This window comes from Neopelma chrysocephalum, unplaced genomic scaffold, assembly GCF_003984885.1.
Source record: "Neopelma chrysocephalum unplaced genomic scaffold, ASM398488v2 Primary Assembly neopelma1_100, whole genome shotgun sequence".
NCBI classification, from domain to species: Eukaryota; Metazoa; Chordata; class Aves; order Passeriformes; family Pipridae; genus Neopelma; species Neopelma chrysocephalum.
In genome coordinates this window covers 4,191,478-4,211,406 of record NW_020897763.1, presented here as the reverse complement: position 1 = coordinate 4,211,406, position 19,929 = coordinate 4,191,478, and the positions used below count along the sequence as shown (strand labels likewise).

The 19,929-nt window shown below is 53.3% G+C and overlaps 1 protein-coding gene across 4 annotated transcripts; it reads right to left on the bottom strand.

Moving 5' to 3' along the window:
* Window positions 1-768: 768 nt before the first annotated feature.
* On the bottom strand, window positions 769-19,727 carry PPARD (peroxisome proliferator activated receptor delta). 4 transcript variants are annotated; one of them, XM_027695092.1, is made up of 8 exons: window positions 19,694-19,727; window positions 16,891-16,979; window positions 6,781-6,895; window positions 5,977-6,125; window positions 4,923-5,061; window positions 4,152-4,354; window positions 3,367-3,820; window positions 769-2,966 (listed from the first exon to the last, which is right to left on the bottom strand). In XM_027695092.1, the coding sequence occupies exons 3-8, from the start codon at window positions 6,848-6,850 to the stop codon at window positions 2,719-2,721; spliced, it is 1,263 nt and encodes a 420-aa protein (XP_027550893.1). In that variant the 5' UTR covers window positions 6,851-6,895; window positions 16,891-16,979; window positions 19,694-19,727; the 3' UTR covers window positions 769-2,718. The 4 variants fall into 4 exon arrangements, with proteins under 4 accessions (XP_027550893.1, XP_027550890.1, XP_027550892.1 ...); XM_027695089.1 differs by lacking the exon at window positions 19,694-19,727 and adding an exon at window positions 18,735-19,239 and having other exon boundaries at window positions 6,781-7,009; XM_027695091.1 differs by lacking the exon at window positions 19,694-19,727 and adding an exon at window positions 18,735-19,239.
* Between the last annotated feature and the right edge of the window lie 202 nt (window positions 19,728-19,929).

Genomic DNA, 19,929 nt, shown 5'->3' with positions numbered 1-19,929 from the left:
TGAGAAGCCTGGCGGGGGGCACCACTCCAGTGTGCATCACTAAATTATGTATATTCTAATTCTTTTATCATTATTATTTCCTTTTTTTCAGTCATATTAAACTATCTTTATCTCAACCTATAAATTTCACTTTTTTCCCAGTTCTCTCCCCCATCTCACTGGGAAGGGAGGGAGTGAACAGCTGGGTGATGTTTTGCTGCCTGCTGGGTTAAACCATACAAGGTCCCCAGCCAGGTACCCTGGATCACATGCCCAGCAGCACCACGGCTCCCTGGATCCCCAGATGCCTGGGAGAGGTGGGGGACAATGGACCAGCTTCTCCCAGGGGCACTCAAACTGGGGAGAGGGAAGTCTGGGGGTCTGCAGCTGCTCTCTGCAAACTCTTGGGTGTTCAGACACAGCCAAGGGCAGAGCCCAGAGCCAGAACATGGCCCAGCTGCCCCAGAGCCCATCCTTGCCCATCTTGGGGTGGGTTTGGCTGGGCTGAGCTCATTGCCCAGCTCCACCTGCAAGCATTTGGGGCAGGAAGCACCCAGCTCTGAGACTGGGACCCTGCTCAGAAATGGCTCTTTCTGCTGCCTTTAGTTTGCAGGCAAGAAAACCACAGGAGCTATGAGATCTGGGAATAATGGAGGCCTGGGAATCATGGCAAATTCCTGGAAAATCACAAAAAATGCAGCAAATCCCATCACCTCTGCTGGAAACCCTCCCATGGGCAGCCCCCCAGCTGCCAAGAGAAATCCCACAAAGACAGGCTGGACACTAAAAGGTTCTTAAATATTTAGTTCAGATTTATTTAAAGTCAAGTCAGTTTGTGGACACTATTTATATTATTAAAAACACTTGGAGGTTTGTACTTCTAGCAAAAATATACATTTCAGTTTGAGGGTTGTTACACTGTTGAGGAAGGAAGAGCAAAAAGTTCCCCAGGTGATGGGCACAAGTCCTGCATGTGGCTGCGGTGGGGATGCCACCAGGGCTTTGGGATGGGCAAATCCCCTGGGCTCCATCCAGCACACGCATATCTCCAGTGCCTACCCCGAGAGGGCTTCAAAGTGCTTCAGAAATGGTAATTCCTAACGGCCCTGCAAGGTAGGGAGGGGAGGGGCTGGGCAGGGAAACTGAGGCACAGCAAGGGGCCGGAGTGTGGCAGCAGGGGCAGGTTTGACCATCGCCAGCCCTGTGACGGGGTGGGGAAGCCCAGTGCTCTTCCCCTTAGGGTTTTTTAAAGGAATTATTGCACCAGGGAAATCTGCTACCCTGAAGATGAGGAAAGTAAAATAAAACTGACTAATTTGCTCCCACGACCCCTCCTTGGGGATTTCAGTATTTTAATAAGGCTGCTCAGGACACACAGGACCAGGAGCTGCAGACAGGTAAGTGCTACTTCTTAGGTCAGACACCATCATCCTGAGAGGGAAACTGAGCCCTTCCCGGGTCCATCCTCTGCCCTCGAGCTCAGGTGATGCAGCCCTTCACACTGGGGGCCCAGCCCAGCCCAGCTCAGCCCAGGCAGCACTATGGCATTTCACTACAGCTGTGAGAAGTTATGAGGTAAAGTCCCAAAACGGTGCTGGGTTTAGGCAGACCCTGAAGCCTGGAGCTGTCCCAGCTCTCGGGACAGTGGCAGAGGAGGACTGGCAGCTTCCCTGACCTGGCTGCGCTCTCTGGGAAGCTCCTGCCCATTGTGAGCATCCCACCCGCTCCCTCCCAGTTTATAAATCCTTGGCATTTATACTGGGGTTTACAGCTGTAAAGCTCTTTGCAACCAACGCACTAAAGGATTCTCTTGCTCCCCCTCGGAGCAGAGAGCCAGTGACAATCCAGGTCCCTTTCCCAGGGCAAACTGAGGCAGGACACCAAACCCTGACCAGCCCAAAGCCCCTGACCCTGCACAGACCTTTTTGGTAACTCATAGCTGTGCAGAACAGCCTGTGGAAGCCACAAATTCCAGCCTCTGCTGTGAAGGTGAATTTTAACGAGTCAAATCCTTTCCCTCCCACCTCCCCATCCCTCCTCTCATACTGAGGTGCCAAGGAACACATTTCCTCTGCAATCAGGGTGCCAGGAGCACAGGTTCCCACACAGCACTCAGGAAGGCAGAGCTCGCACAGTCCCTCTGGGAGACAGGAACACACTGCACAGCACAGGGGGCTGCTGCTGAGGGTCCCTGCTAGGACAGCCCTACCCGTGTTCAAATACTCTGGCTTTTCTTTGGGAAAGAGAGAAACATCCTTTCACATCACAACCGTCCCAGACTTCACGGCTCAGGACTATGTCTTCGGAGTGCAAACGAACAAGAAAATACAGACACGCTGTGAGTGCTGCTGCTGGTCCCACCGGACCCTGCACCTCGCTCGGGTCTCCTCAGGACCAGAGCTCCTCCCACCATGGGGACCCGGGGTGCTGTAAGAACCCACTGCCTGTGCCATGTAAACCGGGCGGCCGCTCCAGAGGCCCCGGGAGCCGCTGGAGCTGGGCCACAGTAACGGAAACAGCAGCTGTGGAGATTTGTTAGTGTGTGTTAACGGAAGCCCTGGCCAAGCAGGAGGCAGCTGCAAATCGTGACAGCATCTTGCCCTACGTACCGTATGTCAGGGTCACGTAGAAAAGAGTTTCCAGTAGAAGAAATGGAAGACACAGGGAAGGGTTTTCTTTGTTTCTGTACAAAGAGTCTTGATGGGAATCCATGGCTTCATTCTCATAAATAACAGGTCCTTAGTACATGTCCTTGTAGATCTCCTGCAGAAGCGGGTGCAGAGATGTCTCTGTCTCTGTCTTCTTGATCTTCTGCACCAGCTGGGCGTGCTCCGTCACCAGCTGCCGCAGATCTGCCATCTTCTGCAGCAGCTTGGGGAAGAGGTACTGGGCATCTGGGTGGTTGGCCTGTAGGTGAAACTCCAGCACTCGCAGGATGTTGTCTTGGATCTCCTCCACCTGCTTCACGTTCATCAGGCCAGGACGGTCTGTGGAGAGGAAGCACAGCAGCTGCAGGGTCATGGGGCAGCCCTCCAAAGCACACGCTCCTCCTGGGGAAAGGAAGCTGGGGACTGTATCCCACCCACTGTGACTCCAACCTCATCAGCTAGAAAGGGGAGAAGTGTGCCCTTTGACAACCTAGCCCACAGCAGCACATGAGAAGGAGATGCCACTTCTACACTCCTTGCTCTTGGTCCAAGCTTGCCGGGCATCACCGCCACAGAGAAGCTTTGGTTTTGGAAGTGTTCGGTTCTTCTCTTGTGCCCCTGACACACCCCTGGCTGACTTCAGGAACAGCTGCAGCTCAGCTCCCACAGCCCCCTCTGACCCATCTCTAAGTAAGGAGGACTCTTCCTGACTCTGGCACGGCCGAGGGCACCCACTCACCTCCACACAGGATGATGGCTGCCACAAACAGGGACAGGTCACTGTCATCCAGCTCCAGCGCATTGAACTTCACAGCAAACTCAAATTTGGGCTCCATAATCTCACTGAAGGGCTTGCGCAGGCTACGCAGGAACTCCCGGGTCACGAAGCCGTTCCCGTTGGCCACCAGCAGCCCATCCTTGTTCATGATGGATGCCAGCATGGCGAAGATGGCCTCGTGCACCCCGTACTTGAGCAGAGTCACTTGGTCATTCAAGTAGAGGCCTACGAAGCTGGGGATGCTCTTGGCAAACTCTGTGAGCTCCCGCACAGTCTCCACCGTGGTGCACTGGCAGCGGTAGAAGACGTGCACCCCAATCTCCTTGTAGGGGGGAATGCCATTCACCAGCTGCTTCCACACCAGCCCCTTCTCTGCCTGCCACAAGGTGTCCATGTCATGGATCACAAAAGGCTGCTTGAACAAGAAGCAAGTTAGGAGTCTGCTGGGGGGACTCGAGGTGCCAGCTCTGCCCAGGACATTCATGTTTGCCTGCCTGTCCCTGTGCTGTTCCCTGCCTCTGGGGCTGACAATGCTCAGGCAATCTGCACCCACCACCACAGCACAAGTCTGCACAGCAATGGGACTTTACCTAGCGAGGGGCAGGACATGCAGGGCCCACCTAGCTGCAGGTGGGAACTGGTGCATGTGGAACAGCTATGGCAGGAGGGAGATGTGCAGCACCTCCCAGAGAACAGCCCTCTGTGCTGGCCATGGCCAACCCCGCCTGCCCTGGGAGGGAACTTACTGGGGTGCTGCTGGCCTTCCCGGTCAGGATACCTCTTGCCTTCTTTTTGGTCATGTTGAAATTCTTCAGGTAGGCATTGTAGATGTGCTTGGAGAAAGCTTTCAGGTCAGCCACCTGCGGGTTCTGGCAGCTGATCTCGCTCGCCGTCAGACCCGCCACCAGCTTTCTCTTCTCTGCCTCTGGCATGCGCCCGAAGCGGATTGCTGGGGGGGAAAACCAGTGGGTCAAGACAGGGGGGTGACTCCAGGAGATGCACCCAGAGAGGCAGCAGGTTGTTCTGCCACCGCAGACGGACAGTCTGCTGGTGAACCCCTGCACAACACAATGCTTCTCCAGGATGCAGCTCCTCCAGCACTGGCACCTTCATGAACCAGCCATTGTTGCTTCCCTCACACCAGACTCCCATCCTAGTCCTCTGGGCTCTTGCACAAACCCACATAAACACCTTTGCTTGGTCATGACCTAGATGGTTACACAAGAAGTTTTAAAATCCTGGCACAGAAGAGCAATCTGTGTGTCCAGTTCCCTCTGGGCCAGTTCATAAGGCACAGCCACGTACCAGCAGCTGTCCTGCATGGTGGGAATGAACAGCCCCTTCTCGTATAGAAGACAGGGATGAAGAGTCAAAAGCTTGAAATATTGTGTTTGAATGATCCCTTGGCAAGGAGAACCATGGGCTAAAGCACAGCCTGCCATATGCACCCTTCACGGGAGGGCAGCTGGCCCCGTGTCACCCAGCCAGTCAGGCCTGTGGTCAGCAGTGGCACTCACCATTGTGTGACATGCCCAGGGAGAGGCATTTCTGGAAGCGGCAGTACTGGCACTTGTTTCGGTTCTTCTTCTGAATCTTGCAGCTCCTCTCACACTTCTCGTACTCCAGCTTCATGCGGATTGTCCGGCGGAAGAAACCCTGGAGGCAGGAGCAGGGGGACATGGAGCAGCAGGGTTAGGGCCTGTGGTTTGGGACCTGGCTGGTTTCTTAACCCCAGGAGCCTCAGGGAGGTTCAGGCAGGTGAGTAGGGGGAGCCCTGGGTCTCTCTGATGCGAGCAGAGTCTCTATCCCAAGAAGGTTGTGCAGTGGGAGAAGGTACTGCAGAGGAGGCAGCGTGGAGGGCAGCCCCTGGCCCAGTGCTGTGTGACAATGCCAGCAGCCAGAAGGGAAGGATGGAATCATACAATCAACCGGGTTGGAAACGTCCTCCGAGATCAAGTCCAACCCTTGATCCAACACCGCCGTGGTTCCCAGACCATGGCACTGATGCCACATCCACTCTCATCTTAAAAACCTCCAGAGATGGTGAATCCACCACCTCCCTGGGCAGCCCATTCCAATGTCTGATTACTCTATCTGTAAAAAATTGCTTCCTAAACCACTTTTCTTTGGAGAAACAAGCCATGGGCCAACCTTGGCCTGCAGGAACATCTGGCAGGACCTGGGCTGCTAACACATCTCTGCTGGATCTGCTGTGGGGGAAAGAATTCCAGAAGCACATCCAAGCAGCAGCCAGTGATCCCAGGGGGATAAACACACAGCTCAATGCTGATCTGTGGCACAGAAACCAACCCTGAAAAGCAAACTCAGGGGCCTTGTGGGGACAGATGGATTTGCCTTTCAAAGTAAAGCATGATGGGGCAAGATTTGGGCCATACAGGTCTCAGCCACCTTCCCAGGGCAGCACTTGCTGCCTGCCTGTACCTGCCACACTCTCTGGACAGGTTTTTCACACTCACTCAATCCCACATCCCTGTTTTGCTGCAAATCTGCTTGTTTGAGGGGTCTCAGCCCTGCCTGGTCAGCTGAGCCCAGCCCTCCCTGCAGACACACCTTGCAGCCCTCGCAGGCGTGCACGCCGTAGTGGAACCCCGAGGCTTTGTCTCCGCAGACTCTGCACTCCACGTTCAGCGCTCCCAGGGCCTCCTCACAGCCCACCTGCAGCTGGTCCGACAGCGAGGGAGAGGAGCTCTGTGACATGTCTGCAAACACACACAGGGACATGTCCTTCCACGTTACAGCCACAGGCCCAGCTCCTGGTTTGGCCAGCTCCTCCAGCCATGGGGCCGAGGAGGGATTTCCAGCCCTGTCCTGCCCGCCACTGCCACAGCAGCTGGCCAGTTACCAGGAATCAGGCACTGGCTCCAGGCAGATTCCAGGCATTCATGCCCAGGCAATGAAACACGACCAGCTGATTTTATAATCCTTGGTTGGCTAGCTGCTGGCACAGGGCTGCCCAGCTGGAATGTCCAGGGCTCTGGAGGAGCCTCTTCAGCAGCCACAAACCTTCTCTCCCAGCTCCTACAATCACTTTGCACTGAGGACTTCAAGAAGTGTCCAGGGAAGCATTCCCAAGCACCCTAGGAGGCCCCTTGCTCTGAGGCACAATGTTACCTGCCTGTCCTTTTAATTTCCATTCCACGACCCATTGCCAATGGGTGTGCAGTGACTGCAGAGCAATAAGGAAGCCTCTCCATGACTTGGCTATTGGTGCATTATTTCACAAAGGGAAGAAATTAAAACCAGCTGAACTCCATTCACAGCCAGGTCCTCTGCCCTTGCAGCCGAGCACGCTGCCTGGGGGCTGTGGATGCCTGTATGCTCTGGGGGCAGATGAGCTCCCATGGCTCCACTTACCTGTGTAGCTGCTTGAAGGCAGCGAGCTGTCTGGTCCTCCAGTTGGGTCCGAGGCTCTGCTTGCCACCATCACTGCCTCTTCCTCTTCCTCTTCCTTGACCTCAGGTACTTCCTCCTGTAGTTGTTCCATAATTGATCACCCCTCAGTGCCAAGACTGCAATCCCTGTCATAGCTCTGGCATCATCCGTGTCTATCCGAGATGGACCCCACCAGGCTGTTCCTGCTCGCCTGCAGGACAGGGAGAGAGGCCGGGGTCAGTGCTGAGCCTGCACGGAGCAGCTCAGCAGCAGGACAGTGTGTGACCAACCACACCAGTCCTGCTCTGCGCTCGCTCCTCAGCCCGTGAGACAAGCAGAGCTGGGGCCCTTTAAAGACCCCTTTGCACTCTGGAATAAACATTCTCTAAGACTCAAGGAAGCAAAAACTCACAGAATTGTATTTAAAGGCCGGCAGACAGAACCCAGATAACAAACCAGCTCAGATGCCACCCAGGGACCTGGGGTCCCCAGCCTGCAAGTCCCAGAGCAGAAACACTGCCCCAGACAATGTCCCCCAGAGCCACCAGTGCCCTAGGATGTCACAGTGGCAGCCAAGGCCAGTGTCTTTCAGAGCCAACACCTCCAGAAGGGTCAGGGTAGGGCTGGCTTCATCCTACATCCCCATCCAGCCACGGCAGAGCTGGGATCAGGAGCAGCAGCTGACCGGGGTGTTCTGTGCCCATGGGTGGGGGATGCTGGGGGAGCAGCAGGCAGTGGCTTAAAGCCCCTGGTCCGTGTGAGCCATCTGCAAGACCGACGGCTTCCTGCTGGCCCTGTGCTCGTGCTCCTTTCCATCACAGCACGGCCAGTTACAGCCTCTGTGTTTGTTTTCACTCGGCTCCTCTGCCAAGAGCTGCTGGGTTGAACGTGTTGCTGTTGCTCTGCGCAGCTGCCGGGCTGTGCTCAGCCACAGGGTCCAGCAGCACAATCCCAACAGCCACACAATCCAACCAGTGTCTTAATCCTGGGTTTCCTGTGGGAGGAATGGCCCCATCCTCCCCCCGCGCTTCCGCTCCTTGTTTGCCTTACTCTATCCCAAAGAGCCCACGAAAAGCTCAAGCTGTGCAAACGATGCATCACCACTACACAGCCCTGCAGAGCCATTCCCACCTCCCTCCCAACCACGTGGATCTTTTGCCTGAGCATCCAGCTTGTGCTGCAACATCCTAGTGCTCATTTACCTCCAGATCTTGATTCCTAAACTGACTCTTGCTTGAATAATTAATATCTCAAGCCCAGTTTATGTAGAGTTCCATCCACTTCCTTAAAGGAGCTATTTTTAAGCAGAGAAATATCCATCAGGAAAGCCACTAAAATTCACGTTCTTCCAGGAAAGCCTCAGTTTGCAGGCCCAAGTTAAACCAATGCAGCATCTCACAGGGGCCTCATACAAGGGCAACCCTAAGCTCTGGGATGGTCTGTGCCCTGTGCCAAGCCCGTGGCACAGCCCAGGTCTTGCTGGGGGAGGGTGCAGTGACCCAGAACTCCCTGGGCTCGTTTGCCCTCCTGCAGCAGACCCTCATGCCTCACACTTTGCACTTAGAGCTGCAGCCAGTTCCTCGGATTCCTGGAAAGCCGTCAAGGTCAGAGCTCCCTGCAAGAGCAAGGAAGCAGCTGAGAGAAAGGACAAAACCTGCAGGTGGGAGGGTGAACACAAACATGTTGCAAAGCCAGGACAAAAGTCACCCCCAGAGCTGGTGCTGCACAAGAGCCTGGGTCTCCCGCAGCCAAAAGGGCTTTGTTTTTCCCCCTCTACACTGGGAATTCAGACTGCAGGACAGGTGTCTTTGTTTCCAGGAGAGGTACTTTAGTGGCAGCAGTGAACACACTCCTTGGTGGCAGGACCAGGCAGAGGGGTGCTCCCTTCCCACACGAGCACTAAGGGACCATTGAAAGGCTGTGTTATCCTTGGCCTCCACTCACACATCCAGTGCAGTGGGACATGGCACACAGGCAGGAAAACCTATTCACTGGAGAGGGAGGGTAACGAGCTCAATCGTTTTCCAGGTTATATATAAATGATCATACAAACGTCAGGGAAACACTTTTGCCTGGAAGAGCAGTTAGTGGGGGAAGCTTGTGGCAGGAGAAACTCATCTACAGTGGAAAATCCATCCTGCAGCAGCTTAATGAGCAGCTCATTACATCCCCTTTGTCCCTGGCATCCAGCACAGGCCTCTAGCTTTAAACCCAGTGCTGACAGAGCTCTCTGCTTTGCCCCAGATGCCTCATGGCAAACTGCTGTTGGAATAACACGAGTGCATCCCTGGCGTGCTGTCTTCCATCTGCCAGCTCTGCTCAGGGCCGTGGGCTCCCAGGGTGGCAGCGAGTTTGTGACACACAGCTTGCTCCCCAAAACCCACCAAAGCAACTCCAAAACTGTGCTTGGAGTCGGTCTTGGATGGGTGTGAGGAGGGGGAAAGCAGAGGGTGACAGACAGCATCAAGGGGCTCCAACGAGGGCTCCCCATGTGCATGCAGACATGACAGGAAGGATATGGATGCTAATCCCACCCTCTGAGGGTGGCTGGAGAGGCAGAGAGAGAAAAACTTTTATCAGAAGGCTCCAAACATACTGTTTGAATATCTCCTTGCAGGCCAAGAGTACAAGGGGCCTGGGCAGAGGGGAGCTGTGGGAGCTGTTTGCACACCTGCCTCTCCCTTAGCCCTTCCCCTGTTTTCTAAGCAACAGGGATAGAGGGGGAGGACTGGGAAAGAAGATCGATCTCACACGGGAGGCTGCACCCCCTGCCTTTGGCAGATGAAGGGCCAGAGCAGCTGCTGCCTGGACAAAGGGCTGGGCACGGCCGTGCCTGTGCACCCTTGCAAGGAGCTCCCGGTGAGAGAGGGACCCTGAGACCCCAGCCCTCAGCCCTGGGCCAGCGGCAGCAGCAGCAGGGGGGCAGCAGGCAGAGACCGAGGAGATTCGCCAAGAATTCACATGCTCCTCTCCATTCCTCTGCAAACCCTGCAGTTAGAATGGGGGGTCCTGGGGAGCTGGAGCTCTACAGAGGTTTGTCCAAGCTCTCTCTGTCTGAGCACAAGGAGGGACCTGCCCTGCCAGCACTGCAGCCCAGAATCTTTGTGGGATAGCACTAGAGATAACAGAGGATGGCCAAAGGACCCATCTCCACCCCAGGACCTCTCCAGCCGTTTGGTGCCCCCACAGCCAGTGGTCAAGTGGACAGAGCAGGATCAGAGAACTCCATCTCCTCCTCTTGGCTAAGGAGTCCCCCCCCAGAGCACAACACAAAGCTTCAAGCTGCAGGGAGGAGGGCAGAGATTTCTGCCCAGCGTAGCCAACCACTCCTTTTTGCCGTTCGGCAACTGTCACAGAACAGTGATGGAAACAAAGATGAAGACTCTGAATTCCTTCCTAAGTTTCTCCAGAGAATCCAGCAAAGCTGTTTCCCTTCCTCTTCCCACAGGATGGGAATGAGCAAGAGGGCAAACATCTCGTGACTTGCTCTGCTCTTGCCTCAATCCCTGTTCCAAGGAGCTTTGGTAACCCTGGCTGAGGCAGCAGCTCCCTCCCAGGAGCCTGCAGCTGGCACAGGGAGGGTTTGTTTGCTGGCTCTGGGCTTGGGCTCACGCCTGCTGGCTGCAAACAGCTCGGGCAACAGGTTTGTCTTTCCTAGAAGCTGGCATCTACGCCAAGCTAAAACACTGGTGGGAACAGGGAAAGAGATGTGGCACAAAGGGAGCTGAAAAACAGGAATAAAAGTTAAAAAGAGATAAATCTTCAGTGTGGATTCCCTGCAAGAAGGCAATACTTCTCCAGAGCTGACCAAGATCCAAGCCTCCAGTTCATCAACCCACAGCTTGTGCCCCTGTGGCCCAGGAGCTCCCCACTGCACAGACCCTGGAGCCAAGCTCAGAGTTCCCAGGCAAAGCCAAGCACCAAATAAAGGTCCAAACCTCCCAAGGTCAAGTCACAGAGTTGATCTGCTCTAAGTAGTTGTTCAAGTTACCGTAAAAGAGGTCACCAGGAACTGCAAAAGGAAACCAATTTGTCATGGGAGCACTTCTGACTTGTTTTTATTCCTCTGGACAAAAATGTTAGCCAAATTCACAGCCAACAGAAGCAGAATGGTGAGATGAGAACTCAGCCCTCCGCAGGACAGTGCTGTGAAGCATATTTTGAATCCAAAATTGACCTGAATCCATACATGTGATTACTGCTGGTTGACCACCTCTTGGCAGACTCCCCTCAGGTTGTGTCACTGCTTCCAAGATCTGCTGAACAAGTACCAGTTTCTGTTCCTCCTCCTCCATGTCAGCTACCACTAATAAAAGCCAAATGTGAGCTAAGCAGATGCTGCAATACAGGAAAGGTAACTAAGTGTACAAAACAGGAGAGACAAACACTGAAAACATGTTTGTGTTTGTTCCTGGAAGATCAGCATGCCCCCACATTAGCCAATGAGATCTCAGCAGCACATTAGATGAGTGCTTCCTTCCTTCCTCAAAGTCTTGACTGCCAGGCAGGCTACACACAGAAACAGACTACTAGAGCTAGATAGGCTCTTCCTTGCCACGCAGCCCTGACCAGGATGGATATTCTGGGCCAGATTTTTCCCCTTGAAGCACTTGCTCAGATGTTGGGCCGTGCCCCAGAGTCCAGTCCTGTGATTCTCTCTCCAAGACTGACCATCTGTGTTTCCCCAAGCACGAGCCCAGCTGACTAAGCAGCAGGGTGCTGCCAGAGCTGCCATTACCATGCTGCTGCTAATTACTCAGGGACATGTGACACGGTGCAGGAGATTCCCTCGACTGCCTTGAGAAGCCAGGCTTGCCAAAATGAATCACACATATGCTGCGTGTTTTAACTCACCCACTTCCTGGGCATTGAGGGGAAAAAAAAACAACTTGTTAAAAAGGTTACAAAACTCAACGGATTCTTCTCCTTTCATACCATGATTGATGCTGTTACCCAAAAAAGGTCACAGCACTTTGCTGCAAAAGGAACTGCCTTCTCGCCTGTGCTGGGTTTGTTAAGAGCACAAGAGGTATCGCAGACATAGGAACAAATCAGACTTAGGGCACTGAACTCTCGGCCATGTGCAAAGGAGGGTCTGCCAGGCTGCTTGGCCTCCAGGAGCTGCAGCCATTCCTGGCTCCAGCAGGTCCAAGCATGAATAAGATTTGCTTGGAAATCTAGAGATGGCAGATTACTGAGAGACAGAGGAATCATCCCTCCACACCTTCCCAGCGGAGAGACTCTCTGCCCTTATCAGGCTCTGTGGCTGCCATTGGCAGAAGGGCAGCAGCAGGACACGCAGGGAAGAGCTGCACAGTTGTTGGCTCTTATTTGAAGTGCTGCTCCACAACCTTCAGCAAATCCAGTCAAGTCCCATACCTCCATTTCCTTCATCATCAAAAAACCCACAAACAAAACCAAGACTCACCACAAAGAAAAAAACCTAGGACTTCTACAGTGCTTCATTCCTGATCCTCCCCTCGCTGCGTTAGCTCACAGAGACAGCGTGTTTTGGAAGTGCAGAGCAATCGATCAGTGCCAAGTGTCATTGTTTATTCCTGTATTATGGATTTTGACACCTGTTTGCAGTCACACTTGCAGGTCTGGCCTGCCCAGCCCCCAGTCAGCACCCCACACTTCTCGTGACCACCTTCTCCTGTTATACATTCCTGTGCGAGCCATTTCCAGGAAGACTTCCAGCAAATAAATGGGGGCATCTCATTCTGACAACTGCTGACTGGCATTTGTGCCTTGCTGTCAAATCACACCAGCCCAGAGCACCCAGGGCCAGGAGGGGCATGTGGATCTGACCCACTGGAACAACAACAGCAGCCAGGAAACAAGCAGGTACTGGAAAGGTGACAGCACTGGGGTTTCTCAGCGCTGGAAACAGCACAGAAGTGCTGCTATTTGAGAAGACCACTAAGACTGGCAAGGAGAGAGAATCATCCCCCCACAGCCCAGGGCACGAGCAGAGGTGGCTGTGAAGCTGTGGTAATGCTTTGGCACCACACTGCAAACCCAGCACACGCATGCTAGAGAAGCTGTCTGGGATACACTCCCCTTTCCTCTACCGTCCTGAAGGTGAGGAGAGGTTGGGGGCTCAGAACTCACTGAACCACTGTAAGATGATGCTTTCCCATACTGCTGAAGTTCTCTTGGCTGTACTCCAGGGCTGCTGGTTTGCTTAAGGACCTCTTGTCCTCCTGAACCTGAGCAGGACACGTGGAAGGATCTGGTTTCAGGAACATCAGTAATTATAGAACAGGGCTGATGAGGGAGGAGCTCACGGGAACAGCAACACCACTTCCCAAGGCAAACACTGGGCACAGGGTGTTACAGACTCAGAGTAGCATTGAAATGGAACTTCAGGAAAGTGGCAAGTGGAACAAGCTGTGGCTGCCAATGGGAGCGCTGATGGTCAGTGAGGCCATCGTTTGGCAGTGCTGCACACACCAGGACCCAGCTCAGCTTTCCCCAAAGTCTCAGTGTCACTGGGGCAGCAGCAAGAGTCACCTCTGCTTTGGATGGGGCAATCAGCTCCCCAGAAAAGCAGTGGGGGGCAGAAAAGCAGCAGCGGGCCGATGTGTCGCTCAGGATCACACACACGTGTGTGCAGCCTTCTTTCTGGAGCCAAACACCCAGCAGGCCCCTAAGTTTTATTGCGAGGCTGCCAGTGCTCCCAGATCCAGGAAAAAACCCACAAAACCAGTAGCAAGCCTTCTCTTCTTTGCAGCGACAGATTTAGATTCCATGGGCTAACCAGGAAAAAAAATAAATCCATCAGCCTGTAAATTTTGTTATGTTTACACTTGGACTCACAGAAAAGTGCTATTGGTTTTGTAGACCTTAGCAAAATATCCTGGGCACCAGCCATGCTGCTCTAATCCCAGGATGCAGCTGACAGAGAGCAATTGTGCTCAGGCACAAGTTCCGATGATTCAGCAGGGCCAGGGAACGGAGACAGATCGAACAGATCACTGCATCTGCTGGAGCTCCACTTCAACCACGGAGCAGGAAAACAGAGGGGTCCAAGTCTAACTGCACAGGTCTCCATGGGAAAACCTCCAGAGAACATCAGAATCACTTTGCTACACAAACTAGTTCAACATCCTCTCAGGGAACTGGATGGGAATACTGTTTCCTTACTATTTTTGGCCACATTCACATAGCAAGAGCCGGCTGGAGAACAGAGATTTCCCTGCACTTTCAGCAGTGAAACGAGCAGCAACCATGTCAGCATAATTCTGCCAAGAGTCACAGTGTGTTCTGACCATTTGAATTTCTGCACCAACCCCAGAAAACAAAACATTTGAGCAAAGCATTAATACCTTTCATAACATCCTTGTGTCTTTGGCACTGTCTTGAGAGTACAGGGTGAGCTGCAGTGGTGCACAGCAAGCCAACGACTACTGTTTCCCAACACAGCCAGCTGCTGGGAGCCCAGTGGGCTCCACAAGTTCATGCTCACCAACAACCCTCTTCCAGAGATCCCCACGTCCCTAAGTCCCACAACACAACACCTACCTCATGGACATAAGAACCCATGGACATTTTCAGAGATATGGGACTCTGACCATCAGCCCTTATGGGGTTAACAGCTTTCAAGGGCCAACATCTCTAGCAGAATCCATATAATCAACTTAAAGGTGAAAAGCTGATTTGGGCATTTTCAGAAATGTCCCAGATTGCATTATGATGAAATCAAGAGTTGCATTAAAAAAATGTTTGTAACAAGTCAGGCAGGATAGAGATTTGAGCTTAGGTTCCCATCAGCAAGGTGGCTGCACAAAGCATTGGTTATTTTGAAGCCATCTCAATGGACCTCTCCTCAGCCTGACAAAGCTTTTCCTGAGGAGACATTCATTAGGCAGGCATGTGGTTCACAGTAAAGTCTATCTTAACAGCTCATCAAAGAAACACTTCCCTATCAATTCATTTGCCCTTACAAATCACCAGAACCATTCCCTGTCTCCATCCCACATCTGTGTTGTGGGTTGAACATGCAAGTTCTGTTTTTTGCTCTTCCAAGTTGCAGTTTGCAGACCAGGGCAAAGCAGGAAATACATTGATGGAAACAGTTCTGGTTAGCATGGAGGTTACCTGGCCGTGGCTGTGCCCCAGCCCAGAGATGGGCTCTGTCCTGACCCAGCACCATGAGAAATGTTCACGCTTCTGGCTTGTGCTTTCATCCTGTCACTTCCTCCTTGGGCACGATTCCCCTGCAAACCACAGCCTCCCCAAAACTCAAACCTTCAAGCAGAACCTGTCCATGGGGTCCCCAGGGAAGCACCCTGACAGTCACATGCACTTTGGAACCCTTTGCAAAACCAGATGGAAAGACCTGACACAAATGATCACAGATGTTCACAAGCTCTTGACTAAGCCTTGGAGGACACAGACATTTTCCAGATACTGTGATCCAAACAGTGAATATTAGAGCATTTCAAGAAGTCATCCTGAAACTGAGATACATCTCAAGTCAGTTCTACTCTGAACCCTTCCTGAAATCAAGCAGGGCTCTGGTGAATGTCACCCCAAAACATATATTTTGGGTAAGATACATTTCACAATCTCCTTGACCAAAAGGACTCATAGTGGCATCAATCATTCCATTCTAACCCCTGCTTTGAGAAAGTAATTTCCCAGGCATTCTGCCAAGACAAGCACATTTCAGAGTATTAACAAAAAAATAAAACTAGCTCTACAGAAAAATCTCATTTGTACTCACTATGGAAATGACTTCTGCTTATCTAGACTTTCCCAGGGTCTCCATAATTACTGCAGCAGTGCTAAGCAGTGTATCTCTGAACACAGACACTTCTAGAAAAGCAGAGGTTGTTCTGCAGCACCTGATGAGAAGCAGTGAACACAGCCCGACAAATCCACAGGTATCAGTTTGTTCCTGCTCTAAGCAAGAGAGCCAATACAAAACACAAACCCCGACATCTCTAAATTGTCATAGTCAAGGCAAGCCAGCCTGGCAGCAAATACCCTTTCAGGCACAGGCACTGTAACATCATCTCACCCAATTAAAACATCATTTGCACATCAGGTTCTGCTGTTCGAAGGAGACCAAGAGCCTTTTGTCGTGCCAATTCTGCAGCCTCCAAGAACATTTGCAGATTTCCAGCTCATAATTCAATAGCCACAGACGAAATATTCCCCAAAAGGCAACAAGATGTACTGTACAAAAATACATATTTGTCAAAAAGCATCACGCAAAAGAGACGGAGCCCATCAACACCAGGAAGCAATTCTGTAAAACAATGCTCTTCTGATCAGCAAAGCCTCACGGGGCTCATTACAAAATCCTCTCCATATGCTGTGAAGATCCTTGGAAGTTTGTGTCTTGAATATCAGAACAGAGACAGCACAACAGTTGCACAAACCTGACACAGAAATCCACAAGAGCTGAACACCTCAGACTTGTGTTGTGGCAAACACACACCCACAGCCACGTGCAGACAGCCTCGGCACCACTGGAAGCCACACACAGCGTCCTGGTGTGGGGACTTCAGTGAAGACTTCCAGGCATCACTTCAGAGGTCTGCAGGCAGGGGGGTGTCCTGCCCGATCCCACCGACCAGCTCCTCCAAACCCCCATCCCGGCTCGGCTTTGTGCGGCACCAGCAGACGTCAGCAGCACCACGCGTGTCGGATCGTCGTGTGATTGGTTACCCACACACGGCCCCGGACCTCACGTGCCCTCCCCAGCCTAACAAGAGCCAATTTCAGTCATAATCATCAGTGAAATAATGAAATATTATGTCACTATGCTTTGACAAGCAAGAGCCAGCTGAGAAGAACAGGATTAGACCATGGTCCTCATAATGTACTTCTAAGATCATATTCATAAAGATCATATTCATAAAGATCATATTCATAAAGATCATATTCAGAAACAGAACAAAAATAAGGTATAGAGTTTAAATTTACAATGAAATTTAAGAACGTTTAAGCTCCTGGACGAAAGTGAAACTTGCTGAAAGCAAACTGCTCTTCCCAGGCTCTTCCCTGTCCCAAGTTTATAGAAACATACATAGGGTAAGTGCCTTGGTCAGTCGCCTGCATGTGAAGGGAAAGGGTTACCTCTGTGGAGCTGCTGTCCCTGTCTGCCTGCCGTCCAAAGCCACCGCTGGGTCACCATGTCAGCATGGGGAGCCAAAACCTGGAGCAATCTGCAAGAGGACAGAGCGCGGATTTCCACGGCTGTGCTGAAGGCCAGATATTTATGCCGCTGGGAGCACTGGGCTGGGTCCAGCAGCAGCTCTGAAATTTAAACACACACTCCCTCTACCGCAGGCGGTCCCAGCATCTGCCCCAGGACTGGGAGGCAGAGCAAAGCCCCGGGTGTCCCAGCAGAGACAGCCCCAACCCCTCACCAGGCTCTGAGCACCGAGATGTCACCTTTGCCTTACGTCACCTGCAGTTAGAGGCTGATGACCCTGAGCTTTTATGACAATACATGAAGCTGATGCTAGAAAAGGGTCTGTGGTGGCCGTAAGGTGGCTTGTTTACTCAGCTTGCTTAATCCACCTTCAGGAGGCTGCCAGAAAGTTCCTGCAACTTTAATGAACTTCCCTCTCGGGTGGCTGAAACTTAAGGATTTGACAGAGTTCATTCACTCTTCTTGGTTTTCCTGATAACTTCGCCTTATACAAATTTCAGGATCAGAACAACAGTAAGAGACCAATGCTAGAAAAAAATGGCTTATGAGGCTTTGAACTGGAGGACTTAGAGAAAATATGTCCTATTTTTAGACAGTTATGCAGACTAACTGGACTAAAACATTAAACAAAGATGTTGTGAACATGATGCTATTTGCACCCACATACCCTCCTTGACATTACCCAGGCTTAGCTGTTCCTCCCACCCCAACAGAAAAGCCCTGTTTCCTATTGCTGCCCCCAACACGGGATGATTTGTGAAGCAGCCGAGCACCAGCAACAAACCAGCATCACCAGCCCCCACCAGGACAGGCACCAGCAACAAACCAGCGTCACCAGCCCCCACCAGCACGGGCAGCTCGGCAGCGACCTGCGAGTGCTGGGCTGAGAGTGAGCCCCTGGTGTTGCTTGCCCTGCTGGCTCTGACATGGCACCAGGAGCTGCAGCTGCTCAGGAGAGGATGAAAAAAGGATGCAAATCCCCTGCCCCAAAAGCCAAGGCTCCCAGCACACTGGCCCGAGTGTGGCGGGTGTTCCCTACAGCACCAAGCAGATCAGGTACATCCAGGGGAGGTCACGAGTGTGAGATCCAGAAATACGACCCCAGTCCCTCCACTGGAGCATCACTCTCATCAGGACTGCCCGTTCTTGTGGTCAGTGGTGTCAAAGTCACAGCTCCCCTTGCAGGCAGCAACTGCTCTCCTTTAGAGGCGGGGCAGGAGCCTCTGCTTCAGTGGGGCCATAAAATGGCCCTCAGGAGCTTCACTTTTGCAGCAGTGCATTACAGCCAGAGCAGGTTCCTCAGCCCTTCTCTCCCAACATGGAAGACAGTTTTTCTAAACAATCCTGACAAAACTTCTCTTTAACCTTCCTAATGAGGAACAATAATAAAGTCATTCCAGCCCCAATGGCACATCAGGAATTGGCTTCCTCCACCTGCAGTAAAGCCCATCAGCATAGCCTTGACACTGTCAACGAGGGCTGAATCACACACAGGGAGTGCACAAATCACACCCTGAGCTCTCTCCCATCACAGACCAGTGCTTTGCTGCTGCTGCTGCCAGAGATCTGAGAATTAAACCTAAATGACTGGCTCACCTTGCCCCGCTCACAGTTAAATGCCAGGACATGCCCAATCACACCACACACAAGGCAACACTTGCACCAGCTCAGCAGGGCATGGAGGGAACCTGCCAGCACATCCCTGCTGGACTCTTCCTCTGATGTCCCTGGCTGACACATGGTAAGTCACCAGGAAAACTCCCACCTCAGCACAGCCAGGAGCGCGTTTGTGCAGAAGAGGATCCTCCGCCAAAGGCAGCAAGGGATTTGCATGGAGAGGGCTGTGGAGAGGAGAGCGGAGCAGAAACGAGAAATGGGACATGGGCTGCCTCAACCCATGGGTCACTGGTTTAGAGACCAACACTGCAACCAGCCCTGGGATTCCAACTGAGGAGCGGCCACCGCTCAGACCCCTCTGTATTGCCACGAGGGATGTTGTCCAGACCCTACAGCACATCCAAAGCTTTCTTGCCTCTCTGCACACCCAAGCCTGTTCACAGGGGCTTTTCCAACACGTGGGGGCTCAGCAGATAGATTCCTTCCCAAAAAGCATGTCCTTTATCTGGGATCTCAGGGAAAGCGGGAGCAGAACATGGAAATATGAGGGATGGGAAAGAATTCTCAGATCCTTCTTCCTTGAGCAGCCCCTCACCAGATGCTCTGCTGACTGACCATCCTGACCCTCTTGCTTCTCCTCCTTCCAGCCCCAGACCCCAGCAGCGCCCCTCACTGGTACCCTCAGTCCCCAGCCCAATTCCCCTCTGCCACCTCACCCTGACATAGAAGATGGGCACTGTCCCCCTCAGCCTCCTCCCGTGTGGGCCACGTCCCATCCTCTGTCTGCCCTGATTTCCCAACCAGGAACTACAGCCTGAACCCTCAAGTCACTGCCATCCCCCGCGCCCCAGCTCCTCGCACGTACCTCCCCTCTGCCCCAACCCCTGTTCCTCACACCTCCCAGCCCCTGTCCCAGCCCCTGTTCCCCTCACAGCCCTGTCCCACCCCTGCCCCTCACGCCCCCCGTTCCCCTCACAGCCCTGTCCCAGCCCCCGTTCCCCTCACAGCCCTGTCCCACCCTGTTCCCCTCACAGCCCTGTCCCACCCCCGTTCCCCTCACAGCCCTGTCCCACCCCCGTTCCCCTCACGCCCCCCGGCCCCGCTCACCTCGCGCGCGGCCCCGCTCGCGCCGCCGCCCCCCGCCCCGCGCGTCACCGCGCGCCCCCTGACGCCACCGCACCCCGCGCGCGCGGCCAATCGCGGCGGCCGCCGGGGCCTCGCGCCCGCGTCACCACGGCAACGGCCCCGCCCCGCGCCGCACAGCCCCCTGCCGGGCACCGCCGGCACTGCGCCCCCCGGCGGCCGCGGGGCCTCATGGGAAGTGTAGGCGCTGCCCGCGGGGC